The sequence below is a fragment of the Somniosus microcephalus genome, chromosome 17 (assembly GCF_052327205.1).
Source record: "Somniosus microcephalus isolate GS21.2 chromosome 17, FLI_Smic_1.0, whole genome shotgun sequence".
Lineage (NCBI taxonomy): Eukaryota > Metazoa > Chordata > Chondrichthyes > Squaliformes > Somniosidae > Somniosus > Somniosus microcephalus.
Window position 1 is genome coordinate 29,064,459 of NC_141003.1, and position 17,079 is coordinate 29,081,537.

General features: G+C 46.0%; 1 protein-coding gene across 2 annotated transcripts in view; it reads left to right on the forward strand.

Moving 5' to 3' along the window:
* The window catches only part of LOC147105607 (anoctamin-2-like), a 164,812-nt gene extending 148,342 nt beyond the window's left edge, over positions 1-16,470 (forward strand). For both annotated transcript variants that reach the window (XM_086010149.1, XM_086010150.1), the window contains exon 26: positions 14,632-16,470. In XM_086010149.1, coding sequence (XP_085866275.1) covers positions 14,632-14,913 — 282 coding nt within the window. In that variant the 3' untranslated portion in view covers positions 14,914-16,470. The remainder of the gene's footprint in view (positions 1-14,631) is intronic.
* Positions 16,471-17,079: the final 609 nt, after the last annotated feature.

The following is a 17,079-nucleotide window of genomic DNA, read 5'->3' on the forward strand; positions in this document are numbered from 1 at the left end:
TTGGTCGGTGGCCATGAGGGCATAATCGATGCCCAACTGGACTGCCCGTACGGGCACGCGAGAAAGGCAATCGGCTACCAAATTGTCCTTGCCAGCTACATGCTGGATGTCTGTCGTGAATTCCGAAATGTAAGTTAGCTGTCTCTGCTGTCGGGCCGACCGCGGTTCAGCGGTCTTGGCCATTGCAAAAGTCAGTGGTTTGTGATCTACAAACGCGGTGAAGGGACGTCCCTCCAACAGGAAATGAAAATGGCGAATGGCCAGGAACAGTGCCAGCAACTCATGGTCGAAAGTACTATAATTGCGTTCGTTGCGCCGGAGTTGGCGGCTGAAGAATGCCAGTGGCTGCCACGACCCATTGACCCACTGTGCTTGCACGGCGCCTATGGCATAGTCGGAAGCGTCTGTGGTGAGGGCGATGGTGGCTCCTGGCAGAGGGTGCGCCAACATAGTTGCATTGGCTAGAGCGGTTTTTGTGTTGTCGAAAGCGTCGTCCATTGCCGCCATCCAGGTTATTGCATCCTTTCCCATCTTGCCTTTGAGGGCCTCATAGAGGGGCTGCATGAGTTGTGCTGCCTTCGGCACAAAGCGGTGATAGAAGTTCACCATGCCCAGGAATTCTTGGAGGGCTTTGGTGGACTGTGGCTTCGGGAATGCCAAAATTGCTTTGACCTTTGACTGCAGCGGGATTGCACCCTCCTGGGTAATGCGGTGGCCCAAGAAGTCAATCTGATGTAGGCCGAACTGGCATTTGGCCGGGTTGATTATGAGGCCATGCTGGCTGAGGCGCCGAAAAAGGGTACGGAGATGGTCGACGTGCTCCGCTTTGGTGGAGCTGGCTGTCAGGATATCGTCCAGATAGACAAATAAAAACTGAAGATCCCGCAGGACCGAGTCCATGAGTCGTTGAAAGGCCTGCGCGGCGTTCTTGAGCCCAAAAGGCATTCTGAGGAACTTGAACAGTCCAAAGGGGGTAATAACCGCAGTTTTTTGGATGTCCTGCTGGTGTACGGGGGACCTGATGGTAGCCCCGGACGAGGTCGACCTTGGAGAAGATTGAGTTTCCCACCAAATGGGCGGAAAGGTCTTGAATGTGCGGGATCAGGTACCGATCGGGCGTCATTGCATCATTCAGTCGACGGTAGTCCCCACATGGCCGCCATCCGCCGCTGGGCTTTGGAACGATATGTAGGGGTGAGGACCAGGGACTATTCGACCGGCGAATAATCCCCAGCCGCTCCATCATGGCAAACTCGGCCTTTGCTGCCGCGAGCTTACCGGGTTCCAGTCGCCGAGCTCGTGCGTACACTGGGGAGCCGGTCATAGTAATGTGGTGTTGGACACCATGCTTAGCTGCCGAGGCGGAGAAAGTGGGCTTGGTCAGATCCGGGAATTCACTTAGTAGGCGGGTGAATTCGTCCGGCGAGGGTAACGCGCAGGAAACAGTATGGGCCGGTGCGGAACTGCGGAAGCACGGAATGGAATGGAAGGTAGCCGCGTTGACCAGTCGACGGTTTCGGACATCTACCAAGAGGCTGTTGGCGCATAAGAAATCCGCGCCGAGGATGGCTTGTGAAATTTTGGCTGTGATAAATTCCCACTGAAACCATTGTCCGCCGAAGCACACCCGGACCTGCCGTTTGCCAAAGGTACGAATGGCCCCGCCATTAGCTGCCTCGAGGGTGGGACCGTGCCGCCCAGACTGGATGTCAAGTGCTGAGGCGGGAAGGATGCTGCACTGCGCCCCGGTGTCGCATAAAAAGCGCCGGCCCGAAAGGGAATCGGTAATGTAGAGGAGCTTCCCAGAATTCCCAATCGCCATCGTGGGCACGGCCTGTACCTTAAACTCAATCCTCCTTTTCTGGGGCTGCTGCCGGGGTTGCTGTTTTTTTTTAGGCGCGAAACTGCAAGGAGGGCGGCAGCTTCTGCCTTTCGCGCCGAAACAGGCGTGGTAAAAACACAAGCTGGGGGATGGAGGTGTCAGGGCGGCATCCGCGGAGGAGGGTTGTCTCGTGGCGGAGCAGTATTGCTGCATGACCGCATAAACCGTGTCTGCTTCTGCAGCCAGTGCTGCGCAATCCGCGGTGTCCGATCTAGCGAGAGCGGCTTGAACCTGTTCAGGGAGTTGACTCAGGAATAACTCCCGAAAAAGGAAACATTGGGGTTCGGAGCCCAGGAGCGTGAGCATCTGGCTCATTAACTCAGATGGCTTGGAATCGCCCAGGCCGGGCATAGCGAGCAGCCGGCGGGCCCGCTCTGCCTTCGTGAGTCCGAAGACCTGTATTAACTGCGCTTTAAGAGCATCATATTTGCTGGCCTCTAGGGGGTTTTCGAGCAGGCTGATGATCCGTGCGGCCGTGGAGCTGTCGAGTGCGGAGACCACATGGAGGTAGCGGGTCTGATCCGTGGCGATGTTACGGAGTTCAAATTGTGCTTCTGCTTGGACGAACCAGGAGGCAGCATGTTGTTCTCAAAACTGTGGGAGTTTCAAAGCCACAGCGTGTGCTTCCATGTTTCGTTACGCTTCTTTCGCGAAAATTGTCCACGAAAATTCGGGGTCACCACTGTAGGAACGGCTAGATTCCTAACTAAAGGACTGAGATCGAGTCAGTCTATTAAACAAACGATGTTTAATACTAATAAACAGAGTTTAACACTAAAACAATGGAAAGCTGGATAACAGGTCTGTACTGGTTGCTAGCTCCACGAGGACTGGCTAGAGCCCCTCCCTGGTCGGACGTCATGACGTCATCACATTTTCCTGCCGCTGGAGGATCATATGATCAACGTGATGATGTCATTGCGTTGGGTCTCAGTCTTAAAGGGACCACGCTGCGATAATATGAACAGAGATACAGATTCATTCTATAGCTAACAATTAGTTAAAGATAATTATGTACATAAGATCAGAGTCCCCTTGGTGGCTCTGCCACAGGTTAACCTTTATTGCAAGGGGCTTGGAGTATAAGAGTAAGGAAGTCTTGCTGCAATTATATAGGGCTTTGGTGAGACCAGACCTGGAGTACTGTGTACAGTTTTGGTCTCCTTACTCAAGGAAGGATATCCTTGCCTTAGAGTGGATGCAGCGAAGGATTACTAGATTGATTCCTGGGATGAGAGGACTGCCCTATGAGGAGAGGTTGTGTAGAATGGGCCTATATTCTCCTCAGTTTAGAGGAATGAGAGATGATCTCATTGAAATGTATAAATTTCTTAGAGGGCTTGGCAGGGTAGATGCTGAGAGGTTGTTTCCCCTGGCTGGAGAATTTAGAACTAGGGGTCATAGTCTCAAAATAAGGGGTTGGCCATTTGGGACTGAGATGAGGAGAAATTTTTTTACTCATAGGGTTGTGAATCTTGGGAATTTTCTACCTCAGATGGCTGTGGATGTGCAGTCGATGAGTATATTCAAGACTGAAATAATAGATTTTTGGGCACTAAGGGAATCAAGGGATATGGGGGTAGGACGGGAAATAGAGTTGATGTGGAAGTTCAGCCATGATCTTATTGAATAGCGGAGCAGGCTCGAGAGGCCATATGGCCTACTCCTGCTCCTATTTCTTATGTTCTACTATTCTCTGCCATTGGCGCTGCAACTTGCTGCCATCATTTTACATTCCAAATTGATCAGTCCTCAAAGATTCAGACAGTTTTAGCAAAAATCAACATGAATGAGATAAAGATAAAGGATTGCAGGCAAAAATGGATGAGAAGATTTGGGTCTGTCAGGATTTTATGGCATACTAGGGTTGCGTTAGCATTCAGCTTTGCTTTGTGTCAAAAGAGCTTCTGTGTGGTAACTCTCCTCCCCCAATATGTGATCCGAGCATCAGCGATAATCCAATTGATCCATCAAGTACAGACTGCCACTGTGGAATTACCAGACACAGGTCACACCTACTCCACATAGCTCCAATACTGCTGCCTTTTGATGATTTCCTTGAGTGTATTGGAATTTAATGGGAATGATACAAAAATGTGCGTTTAATATTGAGTAAATAAACAATATTACATTTTTAAAAAGGATGTAAAAAGATCCTTCTTTACATACTGTCAGGTACCCTTCCACTGTATTACAACAGTACACCATATGGTAGAAAGAGACAATCCCTCATTCCCTTCTGACCCAAATGTATTGCCTCCACGTTTGTCAACACACCCAGTTCCAGCATGTTGCATGGGTGGTCCCTGATCTGTGACATTTCATTGGTGATGGTAATATTATGAATGATAGATTAATGCAGCAATGGCCAATTTGATATGTAGCTGGGTGGTTGACACTGAGGTTTACGGTGGAGTAAATGACATGGAAGGACATTATATTTACCAAATTGCATTCAGTCATAGAAATCATAGCACAGAAAGAGGTCATCTGGCTTATTAGGCCTGCACTACCAGCTCTCTAACCAGAGCTAGTGGCGCTAAAGTCATTTCCCTGGTAAAACCATAGAATTTAGAGCAGAGAGAGGGGTAAATCAAGACAGACCAGGGATTGATTCTTGGAGGTCTCTGGTCTTTGTGGCTTATAAGACCATAACTTAGCTAAGGAAGGATATACTTGCCTTCGAGAGAGTGCAACGAATGTTCACCAGACTGATTCCTGGGAAGGGGGGATTGTTCTATGAGGACAGATTGAGAAGGCTAGGCCTATATTCCCTAGAATTTTGAAGAATGAGAGGTGATCTCATTGAAACATATAAAATTGTTACAGGGCTTGACAAGGTAGATGCAGGGAGGATGTTTCCCCTGGCTAAGGGTCACAGTCTCAGAATAAGGGGTCGGCCATTTAGGATTGAGATGAGGAGACATTTCTTCACTCAGAGGGTGGTGAATCTTTGGAATTCTCTACCCCAGAGGGCTGTGGAGGCTCAGTCGTTGAGTATATTCAGATCAGAGATCGATAGATTTTTGGATAGTAGGGGAATCAAGGGATTTTGGGATAGTGCGGGAAAGTGGAATTGAGGTCAATGATCAGCCATGATCTTATTGAATAGCGGAGCAGGCTCGAAGGGCTGAATGGCCTACTCCTGCTCCTATTTCTTATGTTCTTAATTTTAGCTCTAATTCATTGGGGAAGGCTTTTGGTGGCAGTTGGCAGGTATATAAGAACAAATTTCACATCCATTATGATACAATCACTCAAAAAACATTCAGCACTTATTTCATTATCTCTCAAAAAACGTTGTTTCACAGAAAAAGTAACCAATCACTGTCAAGTCTGTGGGTTGTGCAGTTAATAAATACACAGACTTCAGAAGTAACAAACAAACAGGTCTTTACTATTTGAAGGTTCGGGCGAATCTGCCCCAGCAATCCTGCTACAACACTTATATACTGGTGTGGTCACTATCGGTATTACAGTATACAGAAGCCAAACAAATAGTGCCACACCTAAAGTAGTTCCCTTAAAGGTGAACGGTTACATTCAATAGTTCCCTTAAAGATAGACGGGTACATACACTACAATCCTCCCTTTTTAGCTTATTACTTACAGAGTCCCCGTTAAACATACATATCTTCAACTTCCTATAAAACAAATTACAGATATAATCTCGGTGGAGTCAATGTCATATAAAACAATTTACAGATATAATCTCGGTGGAAACAGTTCACAGGTTCAGTCTCTGCGGAAACAGTTCATAGATTCAGTCTCTGATCTTGACTCGGTCCGAACAACATTTCTTTGGTGTAGCCGGTTCACCTGGCTAGCGTGACTCCTCCATAGCCTTTTTCTTGACGTAACAGCTTGAACTTTCGTCCTGTTGAACCAGCAGTGCGGACTTTTACAACCAACTGGCTGTCTTGACATTTTCCAGTTTTTCAACTAATTTAGCTCCTTTCGTAATGTCCCGCCTGGAATGGTAGAAGTGCTAATATTTTAGACAGTTATTATCTTCTGCTTCTTCTTTTTCTTTTCTGCCTTTTTGAAACTCTCGGAGCTCCTTTCTCGGCTGCCAGCTGTAGCGCCACCAACTCTCTATGTTCCTTAGACCTTAAGTGCTTCATCTGGATTTCAGCACTTTGAGAGTTTTCATCACAAGCTGGGCAGACCACATCCTCGTAATATTCAGTGTCACTCAACAGGTCATGGTAATATTCGGGTTCGTCCTGAGTTAGGCCAGCGAGAGAGACTTCTTCTTCCTCCTCACCCGTCTGGACGTTAGCTGACGGTGGTTCCTTCCCTAGACATCTTTCTTGAAAAACCTTCTTCATGCATTCATATTCATCCCGCTCTTCCTGGGTTATCTGCCATTCCTTCACGACGGACCTCATTTGTGAGTTCAATACCTTCCCTTCCATCGGTAATTGCGTTATCAGGCTATTTAACCCTTCTACTGAAGTAACGGTTTCCACATTCTTCTGTTCACCTTGACGTGATTCAACGTACTTTTGGCATCCTTGTAAAATTTGTGTTGCCACCTCAGCTATTTCCGTGACTTTTGAGAGCTCCGAACTTGTTCCCCCTGAAGATTGAAGCTTGTGTTCAGATTGTTCCCCTTGCAGAGTCTTGTCCTTCAGCATATGAAGGAGTTGGCTGACCGTTAACTCTTCCCTGGGAACACGGTGGATCAGAGTCTTCTCCATTTCATCCACCTCTTTCTCCAATACTTCCACCTTACGTTCCTCTTGAACTTTGGCTTTCAGCGCTCGGAAAAGTTGTGCCCTGATGCTCTCTAGTTCATGTTCAGGGACCATTCTTACAGTTTCCTTTTCTTCCACTGAAAGGATTCCCAGTTGAATCTGTTCTTCAAGTTGTTGAACCTCGGTCATTGCCGCCTCATATTTGTCTTGGGTGTCCTTCAATGTTTTTATAAGTTCTTGGACATCCTGTCTTTCATGCTCTGCCATGATTTTCACCTCTAATTTCTCATCTATGGATGGAACTTCTACCGATGAGTCTGTCTTGGCCTTGAGCTCATCAAGAATTTCCTGCAGCCTTTGGACTTCTTGCTCATGTTCAACCTTTAGTTGTTCATATGCTTCTACTGAAACTAGCTTTTCGGAGGCTGCTGAGTTAACCCCCTTCTGAATTGTAGCCTGGGCCTGTTCATACTGTTCTTTCAACTTCTCACACTCTGCTTGTAAGGAGTCGTAGAGAAGAACTGGAATAAAATCCTGGCTCCCTGAAGATTCCTCTTCCTTTGGTTCGTTCTGTAAATATTCTAGTTCCTGAACAGCATCAGGGGAATGTGATTGGTATTTGACCACGATGGCTCTATGGTCGCTCTCTGCTTGAGCTAGCTGTCTCTGTTGTCTTTCCAGGTTCTCCCATTCGGTGTCCCAGAACTTTTCCATATTTTTCATCTCTTGTACGAGACGGTCACTCAACTGTTCTAATTGTTGTCGTACTTTGACATAAGTTTGCGTCCGAGCTCGGTGTTCTTCTGTCATGGATGAATCCTTTGCTTGAACAGGCTCAGAATTCTCTGTCAACCTGGAGTTCTGCTCTGCAGCTTTATTCTTCTTGGTACCATAAGTCCTTCTGCATGTCTTCGTTTTCTTCCCCATCGTCGGCAAGTCCCTTTTAGCCTTGTCTTCCATATTCGACTTGGTCTTATCATCATCCATTTCAGAATCTGAGCTAATAGCTTGCACCGAGTCCTCCCTCATTATGGCTTTTAGGTAATGCCATTCCATGTCTATTTTCTTAATCCACTCCCGTCCTAGAAGTGGTGGTCCTCCCTCAGGTAATACGTACAAGTTCATTCTTGGGTGTTCTTTACCCCTATCTCTCACCTTGACTCTTATTTTCCCCACGGGGTATACGTTATGCCCCGTGTATGTCTGTAATACGAACTTGGTATTTCTTAAAGGTATGTGAGAGAATAGCCGGTGGTAGTCCCTTCGGTTGATGACTGATAGAGCTGATCCAGTGTCCAGCTCCATTCTTACTTGGACTCCCGCTATTTTTAGTATGACCCAGATGGTCTGTAGATCCGTTTCTTTACCCACATTGTGGATTCTCAGACTACCCAGCTCCTGGTTGTTTGGGTCTGAGTCTGAATTCTGTTCGTCTGAACTCTTCTCAGCCACCTTGTGTACCTTGTTGTACTTTTCTTGTGGTGGCTTCCTTTGATTGTTGGTCTTTTTCCCGGACCGGCATACCTTCGCGATGTGACCCAGTTTGCCACATTTCCTACACTCTTGGTTCTTAAACCAGCATTGAGTCTGGTCATGCGTTGTCTTCCCACAACGGTAGCATTTTGTTGTGCTTGAAGTAATTTGGTCCACCCCGAGTGCCGCCGCCTTTAGTTGCATTTCCGCCGTTCCTTTCGCTGCGGCTTCGTGCGATGCAGCTATAAGGACAGCCCTGTCCAGTGTGAGGTCGTTCTCTTCCAGTAGTCGCTTCTGCGTCCCTTCTTTGGACAATCCGCATACGAACTTGTCCCGCAGCGCTTCTGTCAGATTCCCTCCGAACTGGCAGTATTTCGCTAGCCTACGCAGTTCGACCAAGTATTCCGCATTGCTTTCGTCTTTCTTCTGCGTTCTTGCGTAGAATTTGAATCGTTCAGCCAGCATCAACGGTGTGGGGTTCAAGTGGTCCTTCAGCACAGCCACAATCTCTTCGAAGGTCTGATCCGCTGGTTTATTTGGTGCTATTAGATGCTTCAAGAGCCCGTATGTTTTTGCCCCCATCGAGTTTAGCAATGTTATCGCCTTGTCGTCTTCCTCTATTTTGTTGGCTTCGCAATAGATCTCTATGCGTTCCACGTACGTGGCCCAGTCTTCTATTTCAGAATTAAAGTCGTTAATATTCCCTCGCTTAGGCATCTTTCTTCCCTTGGGAGCAGCACCAGTTAACAACAGTCAAATTAAAAACAGAAGAGTTTGAAATCTGGTTGAGAGTTGATGTGATGGAAAAATAACTTTTGACCATTTTCCATTTGCTTTCTATTTACAGAATTTTAAGAAATGTTACTCCAATATCAACTGATTGTGGTTAGCTGCTAGTTTCAATAGTTAGTTTTCCCTGCATGGCTTGACTCAATTGCACTTCAGTGTTGCTCCATCCTCTGGTTGCTCATGAAGACATGGTCAATTTTCAGCAGACGAACGATCACACCCAAGTGACTATTGATTAGGGAGCAGTGTGGCAGACAGTCGCTTAAAGGGCACATTAATCAATAGGCTTCCACTATATTTTAAAGATCTAATTGTAGAGTGACAACTGCTCTAATTATATAGCCCTTGTTCTAGCCCAAACATCACAGGGTCCTAGATGCCAGCACTTTGTTCCCTTCAAATGCCTTACAAAATATTTACTGAAAAACGTTTTTAAAGGTAGAATCAAATCAATCTGTACAGTGTATTGGAGCAATAGCAAAGGTGTAGCATAGGTTTACCAGTCTGAGAGGAGGGATCAGAGAGGATATAATTATCACGACAGAGTTGAAGAGTAGGGAGTAGTTTTCATCTTCACAGTTTGGGCGGTAAATTGTCAGAGCGGATCACCTGCCCTTTGTAGAACCTGCCCGATCTGCTCCGACAGTTCACCACCCAAATGGTGAAGGCTAGAATTACCCCTTAGGACTATAGTTACTGGAGCAAAGTATGTCAAGAGGGTAATAGAGGTGTTCAAACGTAGAAGAGGGTTTAAGAGAGAAAATCATGAAAGATTATTTTCACTGGTCAGTGAATCAGTAACAAGGGGGCTGAGACTGAGGATTAGTAGAAAAAGCATAAAGAGGGAGGTTGGATTATATTACTGCAAAGGGTTTGTTGCAGCATGAAATACAATACTACAAGTGCCTATCAATCAATTACTAAGGGGGCAATTTTCCGGGGGGGTAAGTGGGCAGGATCGGTGGTGGGTCGGGTGGGAAAGTGTTTTTTTTTGACAGCGGGTCAGCCGCTATGCGCCTTCCCCAATATCGGGTCTGTCAGTGCTGAGCAGGATGGGGCAGGCGACCCAATTAAGCTCATTATTGCTTTGTTGACAGATCATTAACAGGCTTTATTAACTTATCTTTTCACTTTAATTTCATGTCCACGGGAACCGCGCTGTTCGGGGACCATGACTGTCAACCTGAGGCGGGAGTTCAGCGGCCATTGCTCCAGCTGATTACTTGACAACTTCAAATGTACAGTAAAAGCTCCCACCTGACAGATCTTCACTTTCCTCAGCCACAAGCTGTTTCTCAGTCCATTTCCAGCACAGACTCTGCAGGCTTTCCAGTTTCCACTCTCCATCCAGTATCACCTCATTGTAAGAACTCTCTCACCATTGACAGAATGCTTCTGTCATCTGTACTTCACCTGCCATCTATTCCATCAATATGGTTGCCCTTTATACTATCTTGGTCCTCAGAATCCGACCACAATCAGCCCCAACACCAGCAGCACCAGGCACACCAGCAGCACCAACAACAACATGAACCTTCTCCACAATCAACTGATGCTGCACAGGACAGAGGGCATCAGCACTCGAGCACATTGCTGCCCAGGATGCCAGGGATGGCCTCACCATGGCCAGATTTACTTCACTTAATGCTGTACACCCTGGCTGCCACATGAGGTTGGCACCACCTCACATCAACACCATAAAGCACCCCAAACCATTCCTTTCACACTCACCACCATTGCAGGGGGTACCATTATGTCTCACCATTCACTGCAACTCACTAAGCCACTTCCAAAGGTGCACACAAATCTGTCCAAGAACAGAAAGTGTTGAAAATAAAGGTTTCAATGTTTGACACCACATGAACAGAAATTTTACATGAACATTGGATAAAACACCCAAGTGGCTACCCTTGTGTGTTGTTAGTTGTTATGATTGCATTAGGATGAGGGTGAGTGTGAGGGGTGGCTAGTGAGATGGGGATAATGTAGATAGAGAGAGAGGGATGGGTGGAGGTGCAAGATAAGTTGGTGTGAGTAAGGATGTGCAGGAATAGGGTAGGGAAGGAAGAGTGATGGGGATGGGATAAGAGGCACAGCAGGATGAAGGTGAGTGTGGCTTTTTACTAATGTTTCGTGATCTAATGAGATCATTGAAAGGTTTGCGGCACTGCAGCCTGGTCCTCCTGACGAAATCCCTGCTTGTGTCCTCCTGTCGACATCCCTGCTTGTGTCCTCCTGTGCAATGTGCAACCAGGCTGTTTTGGTCTCCTGTGGAGGTCCCTTCTGCCCATGGGAAGGGAAGAGGACCTCCCTGCGTGCTGTGACTCCCTCCATTAGCATATGGAGGGAGTCATGGGAGAACCTGGGTGCAGCCCTGCACCTCTGTGCAGCGCTTGTCAGTGTTTGCAGCACTTCAATGCCTTAGAACACTGACAGCACAAATGTCAAAATAAAGTTGGCCATGGTCCCATTAATGAAACCTGCTGATGTCGTGTCATGAAATGACATCACGAGACCCGCTTCCTCTAATTGGACTGGGAAATGCGCTGGACGGGCTTAACAAGCCCTATCAATGGAAATTCATGCCAGACAGCAGGTTAGAGCGAGCAGCGGTGTTGTGACCTGCCTTCGACATCACCCGCCCTGGACCCACCGAGGTGAGCAAAATCCCAGCCTAATTCTGCAATCCCATTCTCCCAGCAAAGAAGTTGGCTTCAAGGGGAGCCCAGGTCGCAGAAAGGGCTGAAATATTGTAACCCCTGATTCTCTGACCCACACTTCCTGTCTGTGCAGCTTTCCAGTGGGAGTACCAGACTGTGGAATTAGTGCTTAGCAAGAGACGTGAAGAGGAAAAATATCAAATGGTATGGGGAAAGAACGGGGAATTGGGATTATAGGAGGGCGTTTTGATGTAGAAGTCACAATAGCATAGACATGATGGGCCGTGTGGCTCCCTTCTGCGCTAAGATTGCAATGATTCTGCGATTTTATGAAACTAATATTGGGCCAGTGGGAGCACAGGACATCATAACTAAGGACAGACAACTTGATCGAAGGACCAATCCTGTAGTCTTATCCTTCAGTCAGCCTGCCTGTCCTCAATTACTTCGTCTTTCCATTACTGCTGATTATTCCTGCTGGTTATTTCGGGCTACGGTTGATTTCATAAAGAATGCAGGCGACCATCTGATACCTTTTGAAGGTTGAAACAGTACTTGTGGAAGGAGAATATTCGTTGCCGGAAGAATAAATGTGATTAATGGTTCACAAGATATCCTCGCATGTGCTGTGTCAGTGGTTCAGATAACTGTAAGCAGTTGTAAAGCAGTAACCTTCTGTGAATGTTGGTGGCACTTTGGCACAGAGCATGGGTAGTGCAGCATACAAAGTCGGAGAAGCTGCTTCCTTGTTGTTCCCCCAATCTGCGTACTAAAGTTTCCATTTTCCGAGCCGGACACAGAGACTTGCACATGGTCTCACAATCTGCTCTGTTTATGCTCTCTTGACCCGGCACCCATTCGTTTACACCTGCCCAGGTAGCTAGAGGCACAACACTGATTAACTGGGTCCTGACGAAGGGTTTCGACCTGAAACATTGACTCTATTTCTCTCTCCACGGATGTTGCCTGGCCTGCTGAGTTTTTCCAGCATTTTCTGTTGTTATTACTGATTAACTACTGTTTATCTCAAAGGGCGGGGAAGGCAGATGCTTTGAGAAAACCGCTCAGGCAATCCTCATACCAGCATCTGGAGTTCGTTCACAATTCTGTTATTTAGAATGAACAACCTGGCTTTAATTTCACTGAATGCTCCGATTTCAATTGATTCAAACCGCACGTTGCCTTTATTTGTGAACGGAGAGTTCCATGTTTCCGTGGGCGGATTAGCGATGGAGAGGGTGTCCGAATGCGCTCATGTTACTGATATGGGCTTATTGCACACTTGCAGCACGCGACAGGCTAAGCTGCTGCTAGATGGTGTAGGATCAGGAGCGTGAGCCAGGGCCAAGGGGGAATAGGAAAACCAGGCAACAAAGTAAGGCGAGGAGTAAGTTATCCCAGTGAAGACTATCCATAAGGGATGTTTTTCATTATGTCCTGTTGGATGAATCCTGGGCGTATGATGTTGATTGTGATGCCTGGGTAACTAGCAAACTTATTGGTCATTGGGAATTAAGAAGCGAGCTTCCCCTGATTCCATTCCTATATTTTTATGCTACTGGGTTCAACCTTGGGAAGGTGTACACTCACAGCCGCTCCCTCATTGATGTGTAGCTATTAAATCCACCAGTGAAAGCACAGCTCTAAGACCAGGCCATTCCAGATGTGCTCAATAAAAAATAAGCAAATAGAATTACTGCAAAAGCATGACCACAGCAGACAGGGGTGCTGCAGAAGGTATGACTACCTTCATGGGCTGGGCAGCAAGGGTTCGCGAGCGTAATCTGGACACCTCTGAAGTAGATTTGTCAAAAAGAATGGAATAAAACATTAAAGGGTGGGGGTGAGATCAAACATCAGCAGTAGGTGTGGCTGCGGGTGAGCACTGCACCTCAATGCTGCTCCCACAATGCTGCAGGCAAGTAAGCAGCTGTGTAAAGTGGTAGGACACAGGTTCCGGCCCAAAGATCTCCCTGTGAAAAGCACCGTCAACGGCAAATGGAAATGGAAGTTTAGAGGAAAACTGAGTATAGAGTCACCCTGGTCAGTTCTTGTGCACCTTCTACCAGGTGAATGAGAACTTTGCCTTCCCATCAAGGGTATGGCCAGGAATTTCAGTATTGTTGAATCAAACTGTGTGAAAAGGCAGTACGTGGATTAACGTTAAGTCAATTAGGGGCTTCCAGTCCTCTCATGAAAATCATCTTGAACATGAAAGCCAAGTGTAGTCAATATGTGTCAGGAGTATGTCCTACCTAATAGTACTGTGGTGTCTCTGGGATCAAAGGGCAATTCCTCTATGAATTTGAGCTAAGATGGACAATTAAGCTGGAGCCATGAGACACATAATGAAATGGGCACATGTATAACATTTTCCTCCTATGTTACTAAAGGTTAATATATTATTTTTTTAAGGAGATAGGACAGTACTATTGTGTCCAATTCTGGGCACCACACTTTCGAAAGGATGTCAAGGCCTTGGAGAGGGTGCAGAGAAAATTTAATAGGAATGAGGGACTTCAGTTATGTGGAGAGATTAGAGAAGCTGGGATTGCTCTCCTTAGAGCAGAGATGGTTAAGGGGAGATTTAATGGAGGTGTTCAAAAGTAAATAAGGAGAAACTGTTTCCATCGGCAGGACGTCAGTAACCAAAGGACACAGATTTAAGATAATTAGCAAAAGAACCAGAGAGGAGATGAGGAGAATATTTTTTACACAGCAAGTTATTATGATCTTTAATGTACTGCCTGAAAGGGTGGTGGGAACAGATTCAATAGTAACTTTCAAAAAGGAATTGGATATATACTTGAAAATAAATATTTGCAGGGCTATGAGGAAAGAGCAAGGAAGAGGGACTAATTGGATAGCGCTTTCAAAGAGTCAACACTGAAACGATAGGTTGAATGGCCTCCTTCTGTGCTGTATGACTCTCTTCTATAGTTCTTTAATGGATAGTATTCTGCCCTCAGTAATTTATTGTACTATGCAAAATGCAAATGAAAACTATCCTCTTACTACTTCCCTGTCATTTTACATGAAGCATCTGTACAGTCAGCATAGAGAGGAACTGTGAACCCCTCACAAGTGAAGCTTGTCATCATTCTATGTTCTATTCATTGAATTTCAGAATCTGGTGATGTTCTTAAGTGAGGTACTTGATTGGCTGATACCCGATATTCCCAAGGATGTCAGCGTGCGAATGAAAAAGGAGAAAACCCTGCTCGTTGATGTGTTCCTGAAGGAAGAGCAGGAGAAGGTTCATCTGATCGAAAGCTTTCTAGTGCAGGACAGGCAGAAGCAAAAGCCCAAGAATAAAGCGCGGAGGGCCCGAGCGGCCAGCTTCTCTCAGAACACCAGAAGTCAGCGGAGCAGCTTCACGTCGTGTAGCTCACAGCTCACAGATGTCTGAGCTCACGAAGCTCCAGAGGACTAACCACATGTGCCCTTGACACTAGGAGGAACAAAACTACAGCTCGCTGCTTGAAATAAGCTGCAATTAATAATGTTCTTACCCAGGTAATAAAGGAAATATGAGCTACAACGTGTACAAGCAGGACTGCAAAAACCACAGAACAAAAAAAAAGATTGCACTGAAATGCAACTGCAGATTAACTTGCACTTTTATGTAAAGAGCGGGTGATTTTCTGGGTTAAAATCTGCTTGAAAAGTAACGTGTAGGTATCAATGAAAGCAGGGAGTCATCCACTGAATGTGACAGAGATCAGAAAGGGACCTAATGGAAGCTTGATATGATCAGAACTATTAGGTTTAGTTGAGCTCGGTCATGTGATATTTGTAAATGTTGGCTACATCTGTAATATACTGTTCATTGTTAAAATAAGAAGAAAAACTGCTGTTTGTGCTTTTAAAGCAATTTTAATATTGAATATGCAGTTTACTATGGTATTTTATGCTTAGATACAGTGATGGTAATCATAAAAGTGGGTATATGTGTGGTGTGCCTGTCTGTCGTGGATTATTTTGTTTTTTCTAAACTTTATTTTGTCAGTCAACAATGGAAGGTGTAATGTTACAAAATCGCGTTCCCAACTTGGAGCCTCACCCACTGGGAGCGAGTCTGGGCAGGTCTGCTCCCAATTTTCCCCATTACATAGAAACATAGAAGATAGGAGCAGGAGCAGGCCATTCGGCCCCTCGAGCCTGTTCCGCCATTTAATGAGATCATTAAAGTTCAGTACCCTGTCCCTGCTTTCTCCCCATACCCCTTGATCCATTTAGCCTTAAGAAATATATCTAACTCCTTCTTGAATATATTTAATAAGTTGGCCTCAACTGCCTTCTGTGGTAGAGAATTCCACAGGTTCACCACTCTCTGGGTGAAGAAATTCCTCCTCATCTCAGTCCTAAATGGCTTACCCCTTATCCGAAACTGTGACCCCTGGTTCTGGACTCCCCCGCCATCGGGAACACCCTTCCTGCATCTAGTCTGTCTAGTCCTGTTAGAATTTTATAAGTTTCAATGAGATCCCCTCTCATTCTTCTAAACTCTAGCAAAAAGAAGCCCAATCGACCCAATCTCTCTTCATACGTCATTACTGCCATCCCAGGTATCAGTCTGGTGAATCTTCGCTGCACTCCCTCCATGGCAAGAACATCCTTCCTCAGATAAGGCAACAAGAAATTGTGGACCGCACGTGCCCGGATTCCCGATATGTGATCCCAGCGAGCGAGGCTCCATAGCGGGAATGCAGTTTCATAAACTTACCCCATAAATTACACCATTGTGCAGCAGGGCTTAATATGCTCATCTGAAATCCCTTTCCCTGCTAGTTCAGATGAACACATTAAATGTCCGTGCATTACTGTTCCACAGCAAAATATCAGGATGGTTGATTTAACTGTGTCCCAGTACATTGTTACATCTTACGAATGATTCGGAGAGGGCCACTAAATAGGGACTGCATGCTTCTCCTGTGTTTGTGAATAAAGAGTCTCAAAGTTAGAAGTGAATGGCTTTTTTTTAAACATCCATTTCCCTGGGACAGAGCTTTGTGATAAACATTACATTTGACTGTTCTTGGTCTCCCTTTACAATACATTTCTTGTAGTTTAGCTGTAAAGCTGCCACACAATGTTATCTATAGCAATTAGCGCTCCCAATATATCAACCCTACTCACGAGCCCAGAATGAGTAGCATGATACATAACTTAAAGAGCCAGGCCTACCTGAATATTCATCTGCAGCAATAGTTCTATGTTTTTAACTTCTTTGTCTTCCTCCACACATAGCTTTGCCCTTCTACCTATTTGTACATGTCGTACTGCAGGGCTGTCCAATCTGCATCCATAGGGCCCATGTGCCACCGTCCCCCCCCCCCATGCCCCCCACCCCACCCCCCCCCACCCCACCCAATACTCTGGCAAGCTGGCCCTCGAAACAAATTCCTATTTACAGTTAGTTCTTATTTTCTGCTTTGTCCTGTATGAATTTTGTAGGCCTGTAGGCTTGGAGCCCTGTTGCCTCACTGGTGGATATGCCCTAAATCTGTTAGGATCAGCAACTGAAGATATATGCAGATTAATGGGATTGTGGGTTTAAACTTTAAATGTGGCT